Source organism: Amphiura filiformis, chromosome 6, assembly GCF_039555335.1.
Source record: "Amphiura filiformis chromosome 6, Afil_fr2py, whole genome shotgun sequence".
NCBI lineage: Eukaryota > Metazoa > Echinodermata > Ophiuroidea > Amphilepidida > Amphiuridae > Amphiura > Amphiura filiformis.
In genome coordinates this window covers 21,183,746-21,206,444 of record NC_092633.1, presented here as the reverse complement: position 1 = coordinate 21,206,444, position 22,699 = coordinate 21,183,746, and the positions used below count along the sequence as shown (strand labels likewise).

General features: G+C 36.0%; 1 protein-coding gene across 1 annotated transcript; it reads right to left on the bottom strand.

Annotated features, from left to right (window-relative positions):
• Positions 1-213: 213 nt before the first annotated feature.
• Positions 214-20,007, bottom strand: LOC140155138 (major vault protein-like). The gene is made up of 15 exons (XM_072177853.1): positions 19,922-20,007; positions 18,961-19,121; positions 17,394-17,589; positions 11,908-12,258; positions 9,205-9,330; positions 7,766-7,876; positions 7,001-7,126; positions 6,602-6,751; positions 5,660-5,898; positions 4,942-5,139; positions 4,027-4,171; positions 3,093-3,304; positions 2,136-2,379; positions 1,546-1,734; positions 214-1,019 (listed from the first exon to the last, which is right to left on the bottom strand). Exons 2-15 carry the CDS (start codon positions 19,107-19,109, stop codon positions 870-872), a joined length of 2,586 nt encoding a protein of 861 aa, XP_072033954.1. The 5' UTR covers positions 19,110-19,121; positions 19,922-20,007; the 3' UTR covers positions 214-869.
• Positions 20,008-22,699: the final 2,692 nt, after the last annotated feature.

Genomic DNA, 22,699 nt, shown 5'->3' with positions numbered 1-22,699 from the left:
TTCAACTCAGCTTCGCTTCGTTGAATGGAACATTCCATTTTTCAACTCATGAAAATATTCTTACCATTGCACTCATAAACATTCATTATTTGTATAATATTCTCTTAAGATATGAAAAATATAGTACATATACCTTAGTTAATATAGATGAACTGGTTCTGAGACACAATATCTAATGTATAGAAAACCAATTTACACAGCTTTTTTTTTAACCTGTGTGTTATAAATAAACATTTTCCCGGCATATTTTTCACAAAATCTGTTCACCAATTTCCTCACTTATTGCTATATTTACATATTTGGCATAATGTAAATGTTCGGACACTTGATGCTAAATATGTGTTTTCTCCTTTGTATCACTGGTGTGTGTATACCTTTAAGAAACTTGATACAGATGCATGGTATGATATGGTTCAATCATAGAGCCTTGCCAAAGGTTCCATAGTTTCTGTTAAGAAATTCTCTTCAGTATTCATGCATGAAAAATACACAGTAGGAGTTATGCTTGTTGTTGTTATTGCATTCAGCTATCAATTATATTGATCAAAACATGCTTATTAAACTGTACAATTAACTTCAGTTTAACTGATAATTGGCACCCTAGATACTGACAGTCCTCCATACACCAATGTATAGGACTTATTGGCACACCATTTCAAAATCACACAAATTGAGAAACAAAATTCAAAGGCACTTACTATCCACTATGAGTAATTGTGACAATTTACACATAGCAATACTATTATATGCCTACACATTTATCATTATACTGAAGCATCTATTAAGCAACTGCATATCTGATATTCTGAAGAAAAAAATATATATGAACACAGAGTTTATCAGAAGGTGGGTTGTTTCTTATAATGTGTTTACTCTTCATCACTGTCATCTGGACCAGGTTTGGAGGTCACAGCAGGAATACCTCCAATGAGACCAGAAGCTGTGTTGAACAGGTTGATGGGATTGGAACCATCTGTAATCAATGTTGACTTGAGGCCCAAAGACTTCAGAAGTTTCACCTGGATAAGATAAAATGATTACAATAAAACTGTTAAAGTGAATTTATAACTTTGCAAATGTGTTTTACTTATAATGGTCTCCTAATTGTCTCTTAGAAATTTTCATAAAGCAATAATGAAGCAAGATTTCAGGTCTACAATATGTGGTCCAGGGTAGAGCAGAGGCCTCATGATCGTGAGATTGTGGGTTCAAGTCCCGCTTTGGCCATATGTGCTGTACCCATGAGTAAGGTGCTTTACCTCTCCTACTCTCTACCCAGGTATATAAGGGCTCATATTGAAATACCCTACCACGTTTTCACACAGAAAGAAGCGCGCGCCTCAGGAAAGCTCGGTCATAAAACGGATGGATTATATGCATCAGTGATACACCCTGCCCAGGATTTTAACAAAAGAAGGCTAGCACAGGAAAGCGCAGGATGGCGCACACCTTCCTGTGTAAGGGAATTTCAATTGTTTTGCATGCATGAAAACATTAATTACCTACATGTAACACTACACTAATATTATCAATATGGAAACCTACCTGCATCTCTGGTCCTGACATAGCGATGGCCTTAATGGTGTCAGCTCCAATCGAAGTCACCATGTTCTTGAATTTCTGTGTCTCAATTTCAGACATATCCTTGGACTTAGAGATCTCCAACTCATTCTGTTCCCTGACATATTTGGTTTCAGCTTCCCTAGCTCTGGTTAGGCGCTCCAGCTCAGATTCCTGAATAAAAAATATGATTTCGAGATTCAGTCAATGAAAAAGAGACTCAATTATGGCAAGGCTAGATTTAGTCACAGATAGGTAAAGGCAAAAAACTAAATCATTAGTATTCATGAAAGGAGATTAATTTACAAGATCTGGATGGGGCCCTGTCAAACTGTAAACTGGTAGGATTAATAATATTTATGTTCCACATGGTAGTTTTCACATGTCATGATCTAAGATGTTAAAAATGATGGAATATAATTGATTTCAGTTCAGGGTTTAAAAATGACTCTTTACATTTCCATTCTTCCTTATTTGGTAACCAATAGTCAGGTTGAGGCTTTAATGAGTATCTGTAAACAATTTAGTGTTAAGAAGATACGTTCACTATCAATAAGAATTAATCTGCAACTTACAGCATCAATCTTGCTAGCCTCAGCCTTAAGCTTGGCTTGTTCTACTGCTGCTTCACCTTCAATACGGGCTGCCTCCGCACGAGACTGGGCCTCTGCCTTAGCTTGACCAGTACTCTCAACAGCTGCACTGTTGGCCTGCAGTTCCAGGAGCTCTTTACGAGCTTTCTCTGCCTCTGCTTCATCAATAATCTTCTGACGTTCAAGACGACCCTTCGCCTCCTGTTCAAGACGCTCTGCTTCATGTCTGTTTATAAGAAATAATGTGTATCAGAAATATAGTTTTATTTTACCAACAGGTGTTTTAAGAAGAATCTCTTTAACAATCTCCTATTCAGGCCACTGAACTTAGTGTTCTGTCAAATTACATGCATTCAGAATACAATATGTGACCAGCTCCAACAGAACCCGGAACAAGTCGCCAGACATGTTTTTGAGTTCTATAGGCCTTTAAAGATGACATTCCCTTAAAAAAATGAATTTTGGAATTCTTAATTTCATGGTATCTGACTGTGGGACTAAGTGGACTTTCAAATCCTAGTACTTATTAAAAAAGGGGTTTATTTAATCAATAAATAACAGTTGAACTATGATAATCCCTATACTATCCTGTGTAAGGTAGAAAACTAATTGGCCCATTACTCAGAATAGCAATTTGGGAAAAAAAATATCAAGGTATCATTTACAAAATTATCAATATCTAGAAAAGTATTGATGCTTTCTATAATCCGGTGCCAACCACATGATCACCGACTGGTATAGCGACGGGGGTTTCACCGGCCCGACCAGTGATTCCAGAAATTCAAGCTCAACTAAATTTAAAACAAATGTATCATTCATTGTCACTCTTCCACCAAAAGGTATTTAATCATTCCTCAAAAAGAGGAAATGTTCAAAATGGCAAATGCACCATACACCATGGTTTAATGTAGACTAGTTCATTTCCATGTCACTAGTTACCTTGCAGCAGCTTCCTGAGAGTTGGTTGTGATCTCAATGGCAAGCTGCACAGACTTCTGCAAGGAATCTCTGGTTCTCTGGTCCACTGGTTCCACAGACTGGATATCAATGCTGGTGAACACTAGGTTATTCTGAGGGAACAGAAACCTGTCACGCACTTTCATCTTGTCATCTAGGCCAAACACGGAGGCTCGGATGATTTTGGCAGAGTTCTGTTTGAAATATAATAAATGATCGATATTAATTAAATATTATGTGGCCACTTCTTGATATCACTATGTATTATTTAGTTATCTTTGTGTGGTTATAACGACTCCCTTTTCTAGCCATCCAATCCAGAGATGACCCCTCTACAAATCATAAAATCATAATATTACACTATTTTAGAATATATCCCTCAACAAATGATTTTGTTTGCTTGTGTTTTTTATCGCAAAATTTCTTTCCTAACTGTCAGAAAAAAGGTCTACTTGAGACATTTTCATGACTAATTTGACCATTTGCAAGTTGCAGCCAACGTTTGCCAACTAAGCACATTAAAAACATCTCCCAAATACCATTTTGTGATGTGTGTGTGTGTTGGGTGGGTGGGTGTGTGTGTGTGGGGGGGGGTTTATTTCTCATCAAATGACCGCTCTCATTTTCAACTTACTAGGACCGTATATTACATCTGCATCATAATCACAACTGAGCAATAAGAACGTAGTTACATAAAATCCAGGTTGATGTTGAATGTGCAAGCTTGTGTCCCTAATGTGATTTAAAGTGAAAGCCCCACTTTTGGTTCAAGTTCCTTGTGGAATTCGTCAAGGTTAAAATTTATCCATATAAATTCTGTTCTGCCTGTCATCAAAGTAACAGGTGTATTGTCAGTTCTTCTGTGGAGAACTGGCCAGATGGGGCTACCTGTTTAAAGTGAGATTTGTTTTCTAACCTTATGAAAGTCATCAAACTGTACTCCAGCTACAGCTCCTCTGATTCTTGAAGCAATAGCCTTGCAGGCATCACCCACAAAATCTGGTACACTAAACAGTTTGGCTGCTTCCTTGGGATCTTCCTTGTTAGCAACCTCAAAATGCCTGAAACAAACAAAAAACAAATACGTAGTAGATATGAGAAAGTGATGAGGTAATGGACAAACTCAAGACTCAACACTTGTGTGCATTTTACAGTATTTCATTTAACTCAATGGACTTGTCCAAACATGCTGATAAAATGTTTGTCTATTTGAAAAGTTTATACAGCTGCTTTTGCTGCAGACATTTAAATGCTTGTATAAAGATAATCCCAATGTGCATCATCTGCTCTACACAGAACACATAGAAACTTATTATTTTTATACATTAAATTTGTACATTTATATCAAGAAAGTAGAAATAAAAGATTGGCTAAAACAGTTAATTCAATGTAACAGGGAACTGAAAAATTATGTACACAGTCTCCAAGTTTCCTATAGTTTGGTCAGCTTGTAATAGGCAGGAAATGTTAGGCTTTTACCATTATGCCAAAAAGTAGACCCATGTTAAGAATGCTATTAGTTGACTTGTATGTTAAAGAAAGTAGACAAATTATAGGACTTGAATTACTATTATGTGATGCTACTGATGAGATATCACAAGAACAAAATAATATATTATGATCAAAGTATAAACATTAATTATAATTTTGTGAAGTTTGAAAAAAAAAGCCCTTCATTAACAAATTAAATTGCTATGAACATGAATATATTTATGTATGAAGGTTTTCATTTAATGGTTGACCAATAAAGTTTGGGCATGTTAATTTTTTTATAGAACAGTAACACTTGTGTCTCTTGTGAAATCCGTCAATACCAAGATTGAATACATACCAATTATAAGACAGTTGAAGCTGTAGTCTGGCATGGTCAGATGTCTCAATAGTAATGATATCAGTACAGAAATCTGGACCCAGTAGAAGGCACAGAGATTTGATGACATTAGGTCTCTTTGGCTTGCCACCTGACAGGCTCAGCTGTGTAAACTGCTCGTCAGGGCCCAACATGACTAGCTCTGGTCCAAACACAACTCTGTTATATTAAGATTTAAAAAAATATTTGTGTAAGGAAAACAAGACTATGTCAAATGTATGGACTACTCACTGCATATTATCAGACCATCAGCTGAGGTTAAATGATAATTCCACCACAGCATGGAATTTGTTTTGCTGATATAATAATGCCAAGCCATATAAGTTTTCAGAAAACAGAAAACCATCAAAGATGGTTGAAGTAAAAGTTGGGATTGTAATTTATTTTTTGAAACTGATGTTTGGAAATAAAAGAAATAGCTATTATACAATACTAAGGTAATTCCTCCATACTGGGTTGTTGAATATGGGGACCAAAATAAAGTATCTCTAGGATTTATCAGGAGAGGATATTTTAAGCTTCAGTTGTTCAATGGTTTGCGCATGAAGCGTATGGCCCGCACACATTACAGGAACAGCATGTTACACTAACATCCATAGGACCACTATTTTGTCCTCCATGAGTGTCATGCAATGCCAAACATGGTCACAGACACCCATAATACATTTATTCTCCTTACCTTGCTTTCTTTTCTTTGTAATCATAAATCTGCACAGCTGCATTGTGTGGTACCCTGAAAGTCACTACTTTTGTCCTATCTCTTGCCCTTGAAGAGGAACTGCTGGATGAACGATCACTTCTATCAGCTAAGGGATCCTTTGCACTCTGCAAGAGACTCTCTACAGCTGGTGGGAGTTCCTTCTGCCACAGTTCCTCATCTTGGTTTAGCATGTAGGTTTCACCAGCGATTGCACGGACCTGTAATACAATATCATAATGTGAGTATGTGGATTTTTTTTGTTTTACTTTATGCAGGAAAGGGAAGGGGGATATTAGGGTGACACTACACTTGGTTTCAGAGAAGAACGCCCGTCCTTTGCTCAGATTGACGCAAGCGCCCTGTTAATGAGCGACATACATGGAGCTTTGAGTTCCCTTCAAATGCACCGATCTGCGCCGACCAACGTAATCAGCCAATCAGATTATCAGTATGTTGCTCTGATTGTCAGCCAATCAGAACCCCACTTCCGTGTTTACGCTGTGCACGCTCTCAAAATGTAAACAACTGCTGTTCTTCTCTGCCGCAGACTTTATTATATTATATAAAAGCACATCTTTTATATTATTGCCAATTAGCCGATTCTTTAAGCAACTTAATCCTGTAATTATTCAGTTTTCATATCCTCAAGGCACAAAGATCACATTGCTTCAAGAAGTGGTATAATCAGTTGTTGGCAGGGTAAACTTCCCCTAGATATACATCTTTAGATGAAATAATGATGGAAAGAATGAAATTTTCCTTAAAAGTGGCTCTTTTTTTGGTAACTGCTTCCCCTTCAACCCAGACAAAATTCTAAAATGACCCCTTGGAACACTGGATATGTGCCTGGCTTGAAACAATTAGAGGGTTGATATAGTTGGATTACTAATGCTCACTGTTTGTAACCATTGTGTTCCTTACCTTTCCAGACTTAGTATCCCTGATGTAGATACCCTCATTTTCATCCAGGGGAATTGCCTTTCTTTGTGAAACAACCTCTACTTCTACAGGTGGCACATATTCCTTTGGTCCTCTGATCATCCATTTGTCTCCAGGTAGTCTGTCTTTGTCCTAAAATAGAAATAATTTAAACAATTAAATATGTCCATACAGAACATCACTGATATAATCATTTGATAACAAACTGCACTTAAAAAAATATGAATTACTTCATATTATTTTGGCTCGGAATGGAACGCATCTGATCAGGATCAAGTGCTAATCTTCATCACAAAATACTGTTGTGGCAATTTAACACTGATAAAAACAGTAAGTATGTGTTAATTTTGATGCCCATATTGGGATGGAATAGTTACTCACAGCATCTGTATCTTTGAAGGCTTCCTGTGCTCTCAGAATCAGACCCTCGTCCTCACCCATCACATACACATTCTGAATACCTTTCTCCAGTCGCTCTCCAGGCTGAAGGAAAAATGACTTCTCACCCTGTTCACAAATGAAAAAGATTTATTCGTCAAAATTACACTGTAAGTTAACATAGAAACATTTTACTCAATTTGATTAGAGAGAGAGGCATGACCCAGTGGTTGTGGTCTTTGACTTTAGTGCAGGAGGTCCTGGTTCGATCCCTGGCTGGGGCAAACTTCATTACAGTATTTGAATTGTGGGAGAGATGCAGTGGATGACAATGGCTTCACAGCCAGTTCCGATCTGGGGAACACCTGGCTGTTTGTACACCTCACCATGGTCTCTGGGCATCAAGGGAGAGCAGAGTTTCAACAATGAATGATCTACCAGGTTAAATAAAACAAAATATAAGTCAAGTCTGTATATGTTGCTCACAGAGTTTCAATTATATGAGGATTGAACAATTTTTAATTCTCTATTATTGTTTCTAGAATAATAAGGTAATTTTAATTTCCAGGGAGACGAAGCTATGGGTGACAGTAATACTTATGAAATCAAACACCAAAGAACAAACAAGCAACATGTCAAATATAAAAACACACAACACAAGCAGAGGAAGAGTGGGTGAAAGAGAGAAACACATAAAAGTACCAATGTTTGGATAAGTTTGCCCACTCCCTATCTATCTCGCCCACGCGCGTACACCACAACACTTACCTTGATAAGTTTTTTGTTTCCTAGTTGTGGTTTTCCATCAGCTCCAACAGGATCTAAGATGACACAGTACTGACGGTTGCTCATTGTGGTGATTTGAGTCACTCCTACTACCTACAATAGTGATATTAAAGAGAGTTAGCTCAGATATGAAATTGCACAGAAAATGCACATGTGTATTCTTGAAAACCAGTTCACCTCGATAATCTCAAGTGTAAAAATGTGCCGAAAGTCAGTACAAATTTTACCAACTTTTTGAAAGAAAGAAAAACTTGTTGTTCCTATTTATTGCCATGTGATTTGTATACATAGATTTAAATGTTAATACCAGAAAAACAACCACAACCTATTATATTTTATAATGATGTATATTCAATATATAGCAGTAAACATAAATAGAAAGCAAAATTAAACGCCTATGCTATTTAAATTTGGTAAACTCATTGGAGTGCTTTCACTGGTCAACATTTTTTTTATTCTTTTGTTTTAAAGAATGGATACAATTTTTTTTTACAGGAAACATAACATTATTTTTCTTAGGCCTTATCATCCCTCTTTTTTCAATAGCCCATTGGACCAGAGTCTTTCCTCCCTGTTTAAAAGATCCCATTTTTTGGTATTTTGTTTCCTTCAAATTTTTAATACAGAACTGGAGAAATACATACTATTTTCATCCTGTAAAAATGTGTGAAGAATTCAAGCAAAATAAGTTGTTTATAATTGCGGATAAAATCAATTTGAGTTAAGAATAGGTCTTAGTCTTTCATATCTATTTCTCTGTTTTCAAAAATTGACCATATCTTACAAGTGTCTAATTCCAATTTTAATGGGATTTTCAGCATATGATATCCTTCAAATATAAGTCAAAAATGTTATAATCCTATTTTTACACAGCAAACAATTTGTTCTGTTTTATTGCATCACAAATGTTATGTCTTGACACTACTTTTCAAGAAGTGACCTTGCTTGAATATTTTACATACCATTCCAGTCAAAAGCAAATATTTATAAATCTGCACTAAATATAAATTGCGACATTATGCCATGAAGTGGACATTGAGAATCCAGTTTCTAACAACATAGCAGACCCTATGGACAATAATGTTAAGGGACCGTTCACAAACACTTGTAGTGCGCTGTGCGGGGGGGGGCTGATGTAAAAGGGGAGCCCTGAATTTTTAAAACCCTATGAAGGGGCCTTTAAAAATGTCACCTTATTTTTTTCTCGTAGAACATGAGTTTAGACTATTTCCTATGTGGTTGAGGTTGATTTTTCATGGCCAAAAGGGGGGGTTGAAAATAAATTTAGGTCCAAAAGGGGGCCCTGAAAACAAAATCTGATTTTTTCTTTTTGCATCAGGCCCCCTGTTACAAGTGTTTGTAACTGGTTCCTAACATGCCTAAGGATGGTTTGTATTGTGAATGTCCTTTTCAATGCTTACCTCTTCATATACATTAGGAATGTGTGCATCTGCTTGTGTGCATTTAATAAGCCACTCCTCTCCATTCTTCCTTACTTCACCTTGGCCATCCTTGAAGGTGCGTACAGCACGCATATGTAATGCTTTCTGTAAACAAACAACATAATGTATTTATTATTAAAATAAACAGTCTATTTGGTGTCTATGTTATCATAGCAATCTTATATTTCCAATTATTGTATCATATCATTTTATTTGCCAGATTAATAAACAAAACATGCAATGTGTAAATATTAAGTCCACATAAAAAAATACAGTTTTAACTGTATTTCTTGTATATACTGTTCTAGTTCTGGAAAGTTTTAACTGTATTTCTTGTATATATTTATACATAAAAACATGTTAAAAATACAGGTTCATACATAAAATACAGCAAAAACATGAAAAAAGGGTTCCTTAACATGTAAAAAATAGTGCTATCACTTGTGATGTGATGGATTTTTCTTCCTATTCTGTTGATTGCCCAATTAAAAGCACTGTTTATAATATGCAAATATATTGAGGTAAGTAAAGCAATAACTTATTACATAATTTATCATAATTCATTTTATTTATTAAGTCTTGCCCATTGCTTTTTATTTAATCTATTTTATTGAGTAATTAATTAATTAATTTGTGTCTGTGTCATTTACTACTTCTTATTGATCTCAAGAAAAGTACCACAAAAATAGATAAAAACATTACATAATTAGAAATTTAGTGTCTGATTAATTATTCACCGATACGCATTTGTGTAGTTATTAATTTTTACAGGTTGGGTACTGTTATTTGCTTTGGAATGGGGAAGTGTCCTAATGCAATTGAACCAGCAAGTCTTTGTATTTGCTCTGTACAAATTGATTGTGATAAGCATTGACCCGTAAACAGTTTGGCTGCATTCAGCTACATTGGTAGCACAGCTAGACTCTTTAATATTATCTATGATCATTTGTTGTTAGTATTCAGGCAAAATAGTATGTCCAAAATGAAGCTATACTAAATTTGATCAATTCTGGAAATTATAAGCTTTTAGAATTGTTTTATTTAAATTGAATGTTTTGATTGACAAATCCAAAATTACTTGCTGACATTTTTAGACTTTCGTAAGATTAAAAAGAAAAAAGAATATGACTTTGAGATCTACTTTTTAAACTTGTTTTCATATTATTTGCACTGTTAAGGGCTGGGGTATGAACGTTTGGACAGTATTTATTTTGGGACATCCGAGCACATCAGACATATCGAATTGCATTCTGAATACGAAGAATGTCATTCTGATATCAAATAATTTTGATTTTTTGAAATTCGCAATTTAATACACATTTTATGGCAAATCATTAAAAATTGATATTTTTGATATTTAACAGTACTTGAAGTAAACTTTATAAATCTGATGATTTATACTTAAAGTGTATGTAGGTGTGATGAAAAGCCGACGATCAATTGAAAATTTTGACCTTTCGTATTGAAGATATGGATTTTTTTCCCCAAAACACACAAAAAAATTAGGTCTTTTTGGGAAAAATCCATATCTTCAATATGAAAGGTCAAAATTTTCAATTGACCGTCGGCTTTTCCTCCCTGCTACATACACTTTAAGAATATATCATTAGATTTATATAATTTACTTTGAGGACTGTTATATATCAAAATTTGAAAAATATCAAATTTTTATAATTTGTCATAAAATTTGTATTATATTGTGATTTTCAAAAATGAAAATTATTTGATATCAGAAAGACATGCTTCAGATTCAGAATGCAATTCGATAGGTCCGAGGTGCTCTCATGTCCCACAAAAAATACTGTCGAAACGCAATAAACGCTCATTTTAGATCCCTTAATGTAGTTTCATTTTACAACATTAAGCTAAAGAGTACATATTTGACTCTCTTCATAGGATATGTCACCCACATAATGCACGTTTACCTGTACAGTTGGGTCATGGCTAGATGGTACACAGGAAATGGATAGAAAGATACTAGCACAATTACTTCCCTGTCCTACATGTTTTAGAATTGAGCCATATATTGTACCTTCATTGTTCTTATGTTATTCATATTTATGTAAGCCCTGATGAATTTATGAGCTCTGATACAACCATGTACAGTTTGCCCACTCTGAAGCACAAAGTAACAACGTACGTGTATACAGCGCATAAACAGTTTGCAGTGCTGCATCTCTGCGGCAGGTATGCGTACCTTCAAAGTCGGCACAATGTGTGCGTTTGCGTTGGTACTTTGTACTTCAGGGTAGACTGACTGTATACTCTTAAACACACCTGTACAATTACTTTTGGTTCAAAGATATGACAAATAATCTGATCATGACTGTGTCCTGAGCCATTCACCAGAGGAGTACTGTCATGTGGGATGGCCTTCTCTGGCTCCAAATAACTGTCCCCTGAGGTGTACACCAGAGGCTTACTGTCAGGTGAGGGGCATCAAGCTGCACCCCATCTGGCTTAAAATATATCTTCTGTTGGCCATGTTTTATGCCTTAGGCCACAATTGTTCTAAATTTTGACCCATTTTAGCATTAAACATGCAAATTTTGCATTTGTCCCAGTAAAATTATTTCCATAGTGGGTCAGCGGACGTTTTGAAAATGTTTCCCCCTTTTGGGCCCGGTACTACCCTGGTGTTCACGAGTGCACTTGTAAGAAAGCATCACATAAAATACTTACCTTTTCTGTGAGTACATAGGCATTAACAACTCCAACCACTTCTTCATATGCACCAGGCATATAAGCACCAATCTTCCTTTCCAACCATTCCTCTCCGGTCACTCGCTTTTCTCCGCTTTTATCTACAAGTTCTTTACGTGCTCGGAGCTTAATCGCTTGGTTGGACTTTACCACTGTGGCTCTGATGGTCTCATCAACCACAACTTCCTTACGAGGAATGTAGGTTCCAGGTCCTTCAAAGAGCCATTCATCTCCTGCAACTTTCTTTTCACCGGAGTCATCTTCGTAGTCTAAGATTGCACGCAGTCTCAGGGCAGTGTTGGCTGGCACAACTTTGAGGGCAGCAACAGCCTGCAGAAGGAATGGTTAATAAACATGTTAGAAATAAATCATGTGTTAGTTTAAAACATATGTCTTTCTTGGCAGAATTCAGCCCTATATATATATTGCTGTAAAACCGGTAAATTTTGTTTTGCCATTTTTCATGTCTTGCCAAAGAAGGTGACCCGATATATTTGGAAAATTTAATTCATCAAAACTTATGTATAACATAAAATGTTGTCCCTTTCAAGCATTCATGCAAAAATAACACGTAAATTTTTCTTGTAAATTTGACTAATTCCTTATGGAATTACTGACATTTATACAGTGTTATTATTTAGTGATAATTATCATGATCATGTACATTGTGTAATATCATTGATATCAAATTGATATTAAAAAATATAAATAAATTTGAAGCGGCCTTAAAAAAGGAAGAGAGAGGGAACAAGAAACAAGTTTTTTTTACCCCTGTCTTATTGACATGCTAATCTATCATAATAGTTACTGTCTACTGCACACATACAGTTTAATACACAATGTTTTTTTAAAAATACCCTCAAGTCGTACTACCATAATATCTATTTAAGTCTATGATCACACCATATAATCAATTACATGTATGCAACCCCACAAATGACTCAATCCATTTTAACATAATAATCAACCTGGTCGTTACTGTAAAATGGTATGATGTTGTACAGACATAGTAAATTTAAAAAAAAGTTGTAAGATTGTGATGTTTAATATTATGCATTTTAAAAGCAATGATACATGTTTATTGGGTTTCCGAATAAAATTAATGCCTATTTTACTTCTAATATAAATTTCCCCACCATCCTCCAATTTCAATTAATTTCAATTTTAAATACCGTCATTGCGTATTCTGACTGAGAGCAACCTGAAACAGTTTACACTTTTTGGAAAAAGATAGCACATATATCAATTACCATCATCATTTCTCTGTAATTTCATATTTATGATACTTTATATGTTCACCCTTTGTTATATTTGTATATATTTTAAGTTGTAAATTTTGTTTGATAAAGGCTTTGGAACTTTTTTAAATATTTATTGATTTTTATTTATTCTTTTTATATTTTACTATTTTTTTTGTATATAAAAAAAAAAAAAAGTTGGGTCGGGCCTACTTTTAGGGTGGGTCAGGTTATGCCAATCAAACAATTTTTTTTAGGCCTAGCCACTCTGGTATAACCCACACTGGGGCCCGGGGGTCACTCCCATTGTGGCCTGTACACCATCCGCGATAATAAAAACGTGTAAAAAGGGTAGTTTTTCGTGGGTAGGCACGATACGCGCATATCATGTTTAGGGTGTCAAAAACATGAAAAATTGGGGAAATGGGTAGCAAAATTGCAATTGCTAATACGCGGAAATGGAATTTAGGGTATGAAATTTGATGCTAGGAATAAAATCCCTGTTTAGGGTGTGAAAACAGGCGCATGTTAAATGTTTAGGGTATCGTTTTAACCAAGGGTTAAATCCTTGTTTAGGGTGCTTTTCAAAGGTTGATTATTGTGGATGGTGTACAGGCCACAATGGAAGTGGACCCCCCGGGCACTGGGGGTAGATGGGGGACTGGGGTGCATATGGGCTTATAACTGGGGGTTAGGGGCTAGGACTTGAATTTTAAAAAAAATCTCTGTAATTTGTATAACATTCATGTTCGATGTACGAGTAACTTGCATCATCTAGTCAATGTTTTAAGTACGGTATATGGAATGTCAATTTCTAACTGATATTTTTTTATATGAGGGCAAAGCATTGATTTGGTAACTTGTGACCACTTAGCCTATACCCCGAGTGCACCTTTGTTTCCAGTATATTTAAACTAGAGCGATAACCACACCATAGCTGAACCATGTGGCTTCGGCAGTATATTGTGGTAGGCCTATACCACTGTCACCCGGAGTCTGTAATGGACATTATATCGAAATGCTACGAAGGTATGACCGCCCAACTGGTGTTAATGAAAGAGGAAAAGTAAAGAATATGAACTAGAGCAACTGTGCCCTTGCAAAGGGCACGAGGTACCATAAGTTAGGCGGATGACTGTGACGATCTGATCAAGCAGCAATACTGTGCAGCTTTGCAAGGGCACGAGGTACATGTACCATAAGTTAGGCGGATGACTGTGACGATCTGATCAAGCAGCAATACTGTGCAGGATAGCATTAATTTTAATAAGACTGTTTCATTAATTGCCGTTTTAATATACCTTGATCGTGTGAGAAGCTGGCATTTTGAAAACTTGACTTATGACCCCCTTAATGACCTTAAGTGAATTTTAAAATATTTAAAACATGTTAAGAATGCCATAAGGATCATTGCATTTAAATTTCAGCTCAATTGAAGCATTTTGAAAACTTGACCTTTGACCCCTTTATTGCCCCTTAATGACCTTAAATGAATTTTAAAATATTTTTTAAATGTTTAGAATGTCATAAGGATCATTGCATTTAAATTTCGGCTCAATTGGAGCATTTTGGAAAACTTGACCTTTGACCCCTTTATGACCCCTTAATGACCTTAAATAAATTTTTTAATGTTTTGAACATGTTTAGAATGTCACAAGGATCATTGCATTTAAATTTAAGCTCAATCGGAGCATTTTCAGTTAAAATGACCTTTTTTGACCCCTGTGACCCCTGGATGACCTCCGACGTTTGGAAATATTTTTATTATATTCTTTATGTTTTCCTCTTTCATATGACACCACTCATGGGGTCATACCTTCGTGGCATTTAGAGATATGTCCATTTCAGACCAAATGGTTAGTCAGTTAGTAAGCTAGTAAGTAAGCTACATGTAGTAAGTAAGCTAGTAAGTAAGCTAGTAAGTAAACTAGTAACATTCACTCTTATAGGCTGATACCATTTCATGGTTCAGCAAAAATAGAGGTGACTTAGAGCCAGAACCAAAGGTGGGCTTACAACCAATAATTACATGAACAAGGCTACAATATGCTCATGACACCATGACTCATGTGGCTAGAAGATTTTCGTAAATTATTTATCATTTAATTTAACCTATTATCTCTCATTGACCAAGATGCAGATCCTTCATGGGCAAAGCGCTGAGACTTGAGAGCCAGCAGTTTTCAGTTAATGCATTCCAGCACATATATCTGACTAATTGCCTGCAGTCTAGTTGTTTATCATCACAAGTGTCTGGAGAATGACAGCTATGCCATACAACATACAGCCCTGTTGACATCTAAACATCTATTAGACTGCCGGAAAATTATGCATGATCACATCATATATTTCCTTCCCAACTTGTAATACAGTACAATTTCTTGGTAAGTATACTTTTCTTGTAGGGGTAGGACTACCAATTATCGGACACTTAAGCAATTTGCTCAATATTTAAAAAACTGAAGAATATTTTCCCAACTATAGACCATCCACGTAATGACCAAAGACAGCCCTAAATGTAACATAAAATTTGAATTGATGAGACAAGCCATTATAGATATGGATTGAAAACTACATTGAGGCATCTTGCCAGTTATCGAACGCCTATGCCAGTTATCGGACACTACGCAGCCAGTTACCGGACACCCACAAAAATAATGGCACACATCTATTTTTTCAACTCAACCAAATGCAGTTAAGTTTGTGTCTATTCCTTCATGATTTGGGGTTATATTTGGACATTGTCTGATACTTCACGGTGGCATTTTCCCCACCGCAAACCACATTTAGGTACAATGTAGGCCTATACATTGTAGGCGCATCAACTGTTTTAATCATAACATTATAATATAACTTAAACTTAACATCAAACCCTATTTGCGTTCTCAACTTCGCTCAAATAAGCTAAAATACACCTAACATAGTGCAACATGTTAATTGACATACAGCGCCGGCTGGCTGGCAACTGTTTATATGAAGGCCACAGGGTGTCCGGTAATTGGGCATGCGCAGATTTTACAAGCCAATTATCGGACACTTCATTCAGCCAGAAGCGTTGTTAGCAACCGGTCATGTCAGATGTTGCTGCAGAAACTACACACTTTTACAAAGATAATAATAAAAATATATCAGTTTTAGTAAATTATGAAAAGCTCAAGACCCACACAAATTGGTCATGCTGAATTACGCTACCTCATAAGTAACATGTTTTTAATAATAAAGAGGCATACTCAGTCCATTCACGCTCGTATTTGCGAAATAATAATAAACGGAACCAGCTGCAAGGCAGCCATTTAAATGCAGTAAGTATTCGTTCTTTCATTTGATGCGATATAAATTCACGTTGACTTGAAGAAACAACTCCACATGGTCCAAACCACGTAATCGTCCGATAACTGGCATTGTCCGATAATTGGTAGTCCTACCCTAGTATTATTTTCTTGTAAGTATTAGAGTTAGACCATCTTGATTTATTAGTTTGTCTCAAAGCCCCAGCACACATCGTAAAATTGGCGCCTTGTTGCGCATTATTCCTGCTGGATTGAGTAAATTTCTGGGGTTTTTTTTCACTGTTTTATTTTTTTCCAAATCCACCACACAAAAAACTCACATCTGACATCGCCAGACATCAAAACAGCCTAAATTGTAAATCTCAATGAAATTCTTCATCTTAACTGCAGTGAAACCTCTTTGAGAGATGAAAAGGTGGTACGGTATACAAAAAGCTTGTTGCACAAGTAAAAAAGGCTTTCAACTTGGGAAGGGCTTTGACAAAAACTATGATATTAAGAGTTCTGGGCCCGGGGGGGGGTACTCAAGTTTGGTTTTGGTAGGGACGTGCCGCTGAGAATTTCAAAGTGGACCCATAAATATACCAATTTTTCAAGAAATTTGGACCCATTTATATACCAAAAGTCAAAATTTTTGGCCAAATTAACCCAAATTGTCTTAGTTTTTACAAATTTTGGGAAAATTTTGGCTAAATTAAGGAAAAATTGGGCTATTTTCCGAAAAAATTGAGACAATTTTGAAAAAAGGACCCATTTATATACCAAAATAGGCTTTGAAAAAGGGGCCATTGATATACCAAAAGGATGAAAATGCTACCCATATTTGCGGCACGTCCCCGTATGGTCATTTGTACTGAGAACCCCCCCCCCCGGGGTTCTGGGGTTGGCACCAAGGTACAGGAAACCAATACATGCAACTACAACTATATGCTCTTACCTGTTTCAGTACTTCACCAGGGTATAAGGGGAATGGTTCCTGTGCTAGTCTGATTTCTTGGTCAGCATGACTGAGTTTTACTTGGCCCAATTTATCCACGATAACTTCACCACCTTCACCTCTCTGTGCTGGGTTTTCTACGATGCAGTAGTGTCGTGGTGGGACCATAATCATCTTCTCTGGACCAAAGATGACTCTATTGTAGAATGGATTAATAAACAATTATCAGGTTGAACCCGATTAGAAAATTCTCAAATTTATTAAAATTAAGAAGGGCTTGCCAAAATCAGGGGTAGAGGTGAATGACCCCATAAATTTAAAAAATATTAATTTTTCACCCTCTATATTGGGAATATGTGCAAGGTCGGGGGTGAACTCTGACCCTCTACTCTTGGACCCCTGACTACACTGCAAAATATTTTTCACCCCCGAGATTTAATTTTCACCCCATGTGTTTGGATTTTCTGCAAGCTGGGCAGTGAAAAACATGGGAAAACAACCCCTGACTTTCTGGCCTTAATGCTACCCCTGGCCAAAATACAGTGTATAAACGGTGTGATATTATTGCACTATTTTATTATGCATAGTCTTTTGTACTACTTTATTGCATGGCGGTGCTATGGCACTTCCAAGCCACTTCTCAGCTTCGAGATGCTGCTGCTCTCCGAGTTATTAATAAACTACATAAAATAGACAATTATATGATTCTTATGTAGATATTTCAAACGGTAAACCTAAAGAAACATTTGGCATTATCATATCCAGGGAGTGTTCTGAATCATCCTGGTGGATCTATATGTGACATGATCTGGTCCATGGGGGCCAAAGGCGGCAAATTTGAAACTGAGATGAAGGTAAAAATATGGAGTAAAAAACAATAAAATACATAAGGAAATAGACATCAAAAAACTTCATAACTTTAGAACCAAGTATGCTAGACCTTAGGTGTTTTCAGTAAATGATAGCATTGTATGTATAATATAATAATTACAGTAACTCAATTTTCAAAAATGCCTCCTTTGGCCCCCTTGGACCAGATCGTGTCACATATATAAAACTGAACAAATTATTTGAATCAATCAATGACATGGGAGAATCGACAAGTAACTTTTTTGATGGCTACGTCATGTGTCCTGGAAAGATTATGGCCAAGTGCCCCTCCTTGGTTGAGTCCTCCCAAACATATTATGGCCTCCTTGACCCCTCTTTCAAAGCAGTATGTTTGCTGTCAATTCAACTTTATTTGTCACAGGTCAATAGTTTCAGCCGGATGATGCATCGTGGATGAGACCTGATACCAATCATACCACAGCCATCAAATAGCGTAAATCCAGATGAATTGATTACAATATTTTGTTTAAAATTAATTTTACGCTGATCAATTCTTGGCAAGATCAGGTGAAATAATATTCAAGACTTGTTTCTCAAAATTATCAATTAATTTTATTTGGCTCAAATGTGAGTATGATAAGAAACCCTTGCCCACAAGGCAATGGCAAGGCGGTTTTATTTTAAAAAAAAGCAAATTTAGATAATTGTGTTGATTACGTTTTAAAATGAAACCTACCTCTCATGGTCCTGTCTGATGTAGGTTTTTGGACCCAGCTCAACTTTGGTGACATTTGAGTTCTGGTCCAACACATGGAGATAGAAGTATGGAGGAATCCTATAAATGGACTCGTCCGATGGACTACCACCACGCTTGCTTCGATCCATTCTGATTATATTCTGTGATAAAAAATAGGTAAGATGGAAAGATTCGATATACATTATTATTTGTGTTACAAAATGTACATACGAATGTGATTTAATATGGCAATTTTGCATTTGTGCAACTTGCAAGGGGTGGCACTGTAATTGTGTTTTAGCAACATTTTTGATGCGATCACCCATATTGGCTGTGTTTACTTCTGAACTTCCATTGCTTTACATGGTCTCTATAGCCTCAAATGTGAGGCTATCAGCCTGAGCAACTTCGGAATACAGAACATCAAATGTATGGAGTTTTCCAGCGTCAGGGCAATGGTGTGATGAGATTCGTTGCTGACCTGTGCAGTATGTTCAAACATCATTTGCAAACTAGTCTTTTTAATTCGGTCTTCAATTTACTTGTACCACAGTACATACATTGTACCAGGGATGTGAGAGTAGATTTTTTTTGCTTGTACATGCATGACATGTTATGTACGTACGTAGGTACACAGCCCGGGTACAGCTCATTTCATTTCATATGAGTATGAGATACAATAAACTGGGGATATATTGTATTTGCTGTGTGGAACATACTACATTGTACAGTACATGCATGCATGAAAGATGTGAAAGGACTGTGACAATCAATACAATTTTACAATGGACTGACTGGTGACTACCATGTACTGTACAATTTCATGTATTGAATGAGTGAATGCTATCAATGAATGCTTTATTTGTATTACAATTAACATTCTATGTGTTTCAATGGCATGCAAAGCATTTTCTCTATACTTGTACATAGTAGAATAGAACAAAATAGCGTCAATTCTTACCTGTTCTCTGCTCTGGCTTCACTGATACAGATCCAGGGACGATGCAATGTACTAGTATTTGTACCAGTGGTATGTGTATATTACGTACTTCCTGGTTGTGCAGTTACAGTGTGGTGGTGCAACACCTACCTAATCAACCAATCAGCAGCCAGAATTTTGACGTAATAGATTATTTTTAGACATGACCTCTCATCCCCGACGATGACATCAATTTGCTTGTTTGTGCAAAATTTACCCAAAAACATCATACACGTCAGGGGTTTGATTGCCAAAGTAAGCGACGGAATAAAAACATTCTACAGATTTCTGTTCAGATCATCAAAACAAAAATGAAGAAGAAGGAGAAGACAAAAAAAAAAAAAAAAAAAAAAAGATAGGGGAATTTTGTAAAATAATTCTCACACAAGAAATATTTAGGCCATTTTTAAATATTTTTTATGTGGCGGCCACATAAAATATAATTCGTTTCACGTCCCGGCCACCTCCCTCCTCACTTTCTGGGATCGGTTAATATTTTTATTTCATATTAAATTTAATGATTTTAAAATTTAATATAGGCCTAAGGGACCGTTCACAAACACTTGTAAGGGGGGGCTGATGCAAAAAAATTTCATCGCAAAAATTTTTCGGGGCCCCCTTTACAGACCTCAAAAATTTCAGCCCCCCCTTTTTGACATGAAAATTATGGGTCAACGACATAGAAAATCATATAAACTCAATTTTCTTAGGAAAATTTGTGGTTATTTTTTTCAGGCCCCCCCTTAGGAGGGTCAAAAATTGTCAGGCCCCCTTTTTGCATCACCAGCCCCCCTAACAAGTGTTTGTGAACGGTCCCTAATGATCTCAGAAAGTGTGGAGGGAAGCGGACTTGAAACGAATTATTTTTTATATGACCTTATAAAGGGTTCACAAAAAATAACTCCCCCTTAAAATTACGAAACATTTCTTTGCATAACTTGACATGCATTTCGTTGATTTGAAAAAATTACAAACCTGTGAATTAATGAATCGTGTTTCTACCCTCCCAAGGTTTTTTCTTCTAAAAATCTTTTTGATTTAGCCAAAAATAATCACATTTTCCAAAAATGATGCTTTTAGAAAAAGTTGCACTATTCATCATCCTCATTTATGTCAAAATTAGCTTCAACGAATCATTATTTTGCATTACATGATGGTTGCATGGGTGACTAAGGGATCAGAGACAGAAAGGTAATTGAAAACAAAACAATTAAACATTGATATCGAGAAAGTTTTGTACATTACGTGTATGGGATGTTGAAAAGTGCAATTTTTTTAAAGCATCATTTTTGAAAAATGTTATTATTTTTTACCAAAACCAAAGGAATTTGAGAAGGGATAACTTTGGTAGGGTAGCAAAAAGATGCCTTTATTCACAGGTTTTTAAATTTTTTAAATCAACAAAATGAATGTCAAGTTATGCACAGAAATGTTTTGTAATTCTGTAATTCTTATATTGATTTTACCATTTTTGAAACCCCGGCTCAATAAAACCTTCTAGAAATACCCCGTACATGTCAATGAATCATTTTTTTTTAAATTGCAAGATGATTGCATGGGTGACTGGGTTATCGTATACATGAAAAATAAAGAAAACAAAAACACCATTAAATCAATCAAAACATTGATATCGAGAATGTTTTTGTACATTACATGTATAGGATGTGGAAAAGTGCAACATTTTCTGAAAGCATCATTTTTGGAAAATGTGATTATTTTTGGCCAAAACAAACAGATTTAAAAAGAAAAGAACTTTGGGAGAGTAGGACAATAATTCCTTTATTCACAGGTTTTTAAATTTTTCAAATCAACGAAAAGTATGTCAAGTTATACAAAGAAATGCTTCGTAATTTTAAGGGGGGAGTTATTTTTTGTGAACCCTTTATTTAATATTACCGGTATAGGCCTAAATCATTTATGTATGAGCAAAATACGGTATAAATGCGATAAATGCAAGCAGCTTAACTATGGTCTATTCAGTGATCCAAGAGAAAGTGTGAAAATATTAAAATTGTTTATAAATTGCCCAAAAGTGAAGGATAAGTCATTAAATTGTCATTGAGTATTTTTTAGGGAGTGTTCATAAATACTCTGGTGGGGGGGCTGGAAAATATGTAGGGGGGTCAACAAATTTTAGGAGTTCTGAATAGGGGGGTTAAAAAGTTTTGGGTGTATGAACAGGGGGGTTAAAAAGTTTTTCGGCACGTCGAGGGGGTGTAAAATTTTTCCCGCGCTGCGCGCGCAAATGTTCCCATGTTAAACCAGAACAAAAGTACATTTGATCCAGTGTTAAAAATTGTCGTCTATAACTTAATTTTGAGGTTTGTGTCAGTTCTTTCTGGTCAGCTCTTTAGATCACTAAAAGCTGCAATATCTTTGCTCTTCTTTAGTGTTGACAATTTTTACAATAATGTTTCATGTAGTAGGCCCTACAGATTATTAATTTATTATCACTGATATATACATGTACAACTAAATCATGTTGCATTACAATTATAGGAGGAAGCTTGGAGAACCGGGGTACACGTCCTCCCCCCTAATTTTTTCCATGGGGGACATCCCCTAAAAATCCTTAAAGAAAAAATAAAGGAATAATTGCCATGTGCAACTTTTTTTAGCACATCGAAAAACGCCATGTTTTGGGCCCAAATAGGGTAAAATTTCAACATTTTGCGCTTCGCGATCACGCGAACTGGCCCATCAATTTAATAACACACAATTTCAGCAGTAGTGTAGACAGGGGGCGGAAGGGCCCCTGAC

Bases quoted from the DNA above. Each gene is read 5' to 3' on its own strand.
- LOC140155138 (XM_072177853.1), bottom strand. From the start codon at position 19,109: ATGGATCGAAGCAAGCGTGGTGGTAGTCCATCGGACGAGTCCATTTAT. The intron at 6,752-7,000 runs GTGAGTAACTAT...TTTCTATTTTAG, and splicing joins CCTTCAAAGATACAGATGCT to GACAAAGACAGACTACCTGG. The intron at 1,020-1,545 runs GTAGGTTTCCAT...TATCTTATCCAG, and splicing joins TGTCAGGACCAGAGATGCAG to GTGAAACTTCTGAAGTCTTT.